The sequence below is a fragment of the Penaeus vannamei genome, chromosome 12 (assembly GCF_042767895.1).
Source record: "Penaeus vannamei isolate JL-2024 chromosome 12, ASM4276789v1, whole genome shotgun sequence".
Classification (NCBI taxonomy): Eukaryota; Metazoa; Arthropoda; class Malacostraca; order Decapoda; family Penaeidae; genus Penaeus; species Penaeus vannamei.
Genome location: NC_091560.1, coordinates 4018118 through 4023117, shown reverse-complemented (window position 1 = coordinate 4023117; position 5000 = coordinate 4018118). Strand labels below are relative to the sequence as shown.

General features: G+C 40.7%; 1 protein-coding gene across 1 annotated transcript in view; it reads right to left on the bottom strand.

The window, feature by feature from the left end:
* Window positions 1–4849: 4849 nt before the first annotated feature.
* Window positions 4850–5000, bottom strand: part of LOC138863453 (lachesin-like) — a 100764-nt gene continuing 100613 nt past the window's right edge. The window contains exon 10 of the mRNA XM_070127598.1: window positions 4850–4925. Within this exon, the coding sequence (XP_069983699.1) occupies window positions 4850–4925 (76 nt within the window). The remainder of the gene's footprint in view (window positions 4926–5000) is intronic.

The window sequence follows — 5000 nt, the reverse complement described above, 5'->3', positions numbered from 1 at the left end:
ATATATATATATATATATATATATATGTGTGTGTGTGTGTGTGTGTGTGTGTGTGTGTGTGTCTGTGTGTGTGTGTCTGTATTATCTATATTATATATATATATATATATATATATATATATATATATATATATATATATATATATTAATATATATATTAATATATACATACACACACACACACACACACACACATTTATATACATATACATACATATATATGTATATATACATACATATATATGTGTGTGTGTGTGTGTGTGCATATATAGAGAAAGAGAGAGATCCAGACCGAATCAGAGACAGACAGAATGAAAAAGAGGAAGGGAAAGACACCCACCCACACACCCACCCACACACACACACACACAACAACACAAACCCTCGCCCACTCCCACACGTACCCCGAGAAACCACTCCCCATTAGGCACCGGCGTTCACCACAGTCCTAAAAACCCCCCTTGATATTTCGTATCATGAACCGTCCTACACACTTCGCCACCGCTCTCCTTTCCTCCTACTCGCCGCTTCAAACTAGCCTTTCGCAAAAGGGCTTTGTTGTCGTGCAGCTTCGTTTAGTGTGCCGGCAGCTGTGACAGGGAGATTAGTGCACCCGTTGCCTCGTATTCAGGGAACTAATGTAGCTATACCGGTGTGTGTGTGAGTTCAGAGATGGTATAGAGGGTTGTGATGTGACGTTTCCTTGATCTGTTGGTGGGTAGGGTGGCTCGTGTATTCAAGTAGGAGATTGTGTGTTCAAGTAGGAGATTGTGTGTTCAAGTAGGAGATTATGTGTTCAAGTAGGAGATTATGTTCAAGTAGGAGATTGTGTTCAAGTAGATTGTGTGTTCATGTTGGAGATTGTGTTCAAGTAGGAGATTGTGTGTTCAAGTAGGAGATTGTGTGTTCAAGTAGGAGATTGTGTGTTCAAGTAGGTGATTGTGTGTTCAAGTAAGAGATTGTGTGTTCAAGTAGGAGATTGTGTGTTCAAGTAGGAGATTGTGTGTTCAAGTAGGAGATTGTGTGTTCAAGTAGGAGATTGTGTGTTCAAGTAGGAGATTGTGTGTTCAAGTAGGAGATTGTGTGTTCAAGTAGGAGACTGCGTGTTCAAGTAGGAGATTGTGTGTTCAAGTAGGAGATTGTGCGTTCAAGTAGGAGACTGCGTGTTCAAGTAGGATATTGTGTTCAAGTAGGAGATTGTGTGTTCAAGTGGGAGATTGTGTGTTCAAGTAGGAGATTGTGTGTTCAAGTAGGAGATTGTGTGTTCAAGTAGGAGATTGTGTGTTCAAGTAGGAGATTGTGTGTTCAAGTAGGAGAATGTGTGTTCAAGTGGGAGATTGTGTGTTCAAGTAGGAGATTGCGTGTTCAAGGAGGAGATTGTGTGTTCAAGTAGGAGGTTGTGTGTTCAAGTAGGAGGTTGTGTGTTCAAGTAGGAGGTTGTGTGTTCAAGTAGGAGATTGTGTGTTCAAGTAGGAGGTTGTGTGTTCAAGTAGGAGGTTGTGTGTTCAAGTAGGAGATTGTGTGTTCAAGTAGGAGATTGTGTGTTCAAGTAAGATATTGTGTGTTCAAGTAGGAGATTGTGTGTTCAGGTAGGAGATGGTGTGTTCAAGTAGGAGATATTCAAGTTGGGGATTGCGTGTTCAAGTAGATTGTGTTTTCAAGGAGGAGACTGTGCATTCAAGTAGGAGATTGTGTGTTCAAGTAAGAAATAGTGTGTTCAAAGTAGGAGGTTGTGTGTTCAAGTAGGAGGTTGTGTGTTCAAGTAGGAGGTTGTGTGTTCAAGTAGGAGGTTGTGTGTTCAAGTAGGAGGTTGTGTGTTCAAGTAGGAGATTGTGTGTTCAAGTAGGAGATTGTGTGTTCAAGTAGGAGATTGTGTGTTCAAGTAGGAGATTGTGTGTTCAAGTAGGAGGTTGTGTGTTCAAGTAGGAGATTGTGTGTTCAAGTAGGAGATTGTGTGTTCAAGTAGGAGATTGTGTGTTCAAGTAGGAGATCGTGTGTTCAAGTAGGAGATTGTGTGTTCAAGTAGGAGATCGTGTGTTCAAGAAGGAGATTGTGTGTTCAAGAAGGAGATCGTGTGTTCAAGTAGGAGATTGTGTTCAAGTAGGAGATTGTGTGTTCAAGTAGGAGGTTGTGTGTTCAAGTAAGAGATTGTGTGTTCAAGTAGGAGATTGTGTGTTCAAGTAGGAGATTGTGTGTTCAAGTAGGAGGTTGCGTGTTCAAGTAGGAGATTGTGTGTTCAAGTAGGAGATTGTGTGTTCAAGTAGGAGACTGTGTGTTCAAGTAGGAGACTGTGTGTTCAAGTAGGAGATTGTGTGTTCAAGTAGGAGATTGTGTTCAAGTAGGAGATTGTGTTCAAGTAAGAGATTGTGTGTTCAAGTAGGAGATTGTGTGTTCAAGTAGGAGATTGTGTGCTCAAGTAGGAGATTGTGTGTTCAAGTAAGAGATTGTGTGTTCAAGTAGGAGATTGTGCGTTCAAGTAGGAGATTGTGTGTTCAAGTAGGAGATTGTGTGTTCAAGTAAGATATTGTGTTCAAGTAGATTATGCTCAAGTAGGAGATTGTGTTCAAGTAGGAGATTGTGTGTTCAAGTAGGAGATTGTGTGTTCAAGTAAGATATTGTGTGTTCAAGTAGGAGATTGTGTGTTCAAGTAGGAGATCGTGTGTTCAAGTAGGAGATTGTGTGTTCAAGTAGGAGATCGTGTGTTCAAGAAGGAGATCGTGTGTTCAAGTAGGAGATTGTGTGTTCAAGTAGGAGATTGTGTGCTCAAGTAGGAGATTGTGTGTTCAAGTAAGAGATTGTGTGCTCAAGTAGGAGATTGTGTGTTCAAGTAGGAGACTGTGTGTTCAAGTAGGAGACTGTGTGTTCAAGTAGGAGATTGTGTGTTCAAGTAGGAGATTGTGTTCAAGTAGGAGATTGTGTTCAAGTAAGAGATTGTGTGTTCAAGTAGGAGATTGTGTGTTCAAGGAGGAGATTGTGTGTTCAAGTAGGAGATTGTGTGCTCAAGTAGGAGATTGTGTGTTCAAGTAAGAGATTGTGTGCTCAAGTAGGAGATTGTGTGTTCAAGTAGGAGACTGTGTGTTCAAGTAGGAGACTGTGTGTTCAAGTAGGAGATTGTGTGTTCAAGTAGGAGATTGTGTTCAAGTAGGAGATTGTGTTCAAGTAAGAGATTGTGTGTTCAAGTAGGAGATTGTGTGTTCAAGTAGGAGATTGTGTGCTCAAGTAGGAGATTGTGTGTTCAAGTAAGAGATTGTGTGCTCAAGTAGGAGATTGTGTGTTCAAGTAGGAGATTGTGTGTTCAAGTAGGAGATTGTGTGTTCAAGTAAGAGATTGTGTGCTCAAGTAGGAGATTGCGTCTTCAAGTAGGAGATCGTGTGTTCAAGTAGGAGATCGTGTGTTCAAGTAGGAGATTGTGTCTTCAAGTAGGAGATTGTGTTCAAGTAGGAGATTGTGTGTTCAAGTAGGAGATTGTGTGTTCAAGTAGGAGATTGTGTGTTTAAGTAGGAGATTGTGTGTTCAAGTAGGAGGTTGTGTGTTCAAGTAGGAGATTGTGTGTTCAAGTAGGAGATTGTGTGTTCAAGTAGGAGGTTGTGTGTTCAAGTAGGAGATTGTGTGTTCAAGTAGGAGATTGTGTGTTCAAGTAGGAGATTGTGTGTTCAAGTGGGAGATTGTGTGTTCAAGTGGGAGATTGTGTGTTCAAGTAGGAGATTGTGTGTTCAAGTGGGAGATTGTGTGTTCAAGTAGGAGATTGTGTGTTCAAGTGGGAGATTGTGTGTTCAAGTGGGAGATTGTGTGTTCAAGTAGGAGGTTGTGTATTCAAGTAGGAGGTTGTGTGTTCAAGTAGGAGGTTGTGTGTTCAAGTAGGAGATTGTGTTCAAGTAGGAGACTGTGTTCGTCTGTGATTGTGTGTTCAAGTAGGAGATTGTGTGTTCAAGTAGGAGATTGTGTGTTCAAGTAGGAGATTGTGTGTTCAAGTAGGAGGTTGTGTGTTCAAGTAGGAGATTGTGTGTTCAAGTAGGAGATTGTGTGTTCAAGTAGGAGATTGCGTGTTCAAGTAGGAGATTGTGTGTTCAAGTAGGAGATTGCGTGTTCAAGTAGGAGATTGTGTGTTCAAGTAGGAGATTGTGTGTTCAAGTAGGAGATTGCGTGTTCAAGTAGGAGATTGCGTGTTCAAGTAGGAGATTGTGTGTTCAAGTAGGAGATTGTGTTCAAGTAGGAGACTGTGTGTTCAAGTAGGAGATTGTGTTCAAGTAGGAGATTGTGTTCAAGTAGGAGATTGTGTTCAAGTAGGAGATTGTGTTCAAGTAGGAGATTGCGTGTTCAAGTAGGAGATTGTGTTCAAGTAGGAGATTGTGTGTTCAAGTAGGAGATTGTGTTCAAGTAGGAGATTGTGTTCAAGTAGGAGATTGTGTTCAAGTAAGAGATTGTGTGTTCAAGTAGGAGATTGCGTGTTCAAGTAGGAGATTGTGTTCAAGTAGGAGATTGTGTGTTCAAGTAGGAGATTGTGTTCAAGTAGGAGATTGTGTCTTCAAGTAGGAGATTGTGTTCAAGTAGGAGATTGTGTGTTCAAGTAGGAGATTGTCTGTACAAGTAGGAGATTGTGTGTTCAAGTAGGAGATCGTGTGTTCAAGTAGGAGATTGTGTGTTCAAGTAGGAGATTGTGTGTTCAAGTAGGAGATTGTGTGTTCAAGTAGGAGATTGTGTGTTCACGTAGGAAATTGTGTTCAAGTAGGAGACTGTGTTCAAGTATGAGATGGTGTGTTCAAGTAGGAGAATGTGTGTTCAACTAGGAGATTTTGTGTTGAAGTAGGAGACTGTGCATTCAAGTAGATTGTGTGTTCAAATAGGTATGTCATATGGGAGAAACGTATATGATGTGCCATTTCTGTATCGTGTAGAACTGAAGATTGATCTGACAACCTATGCGACTGTGTAGGTGATATTTATATACTGATACTGAGGACATGAGCTGTTTGTTATATATCTAAAACGTCTCATCATAT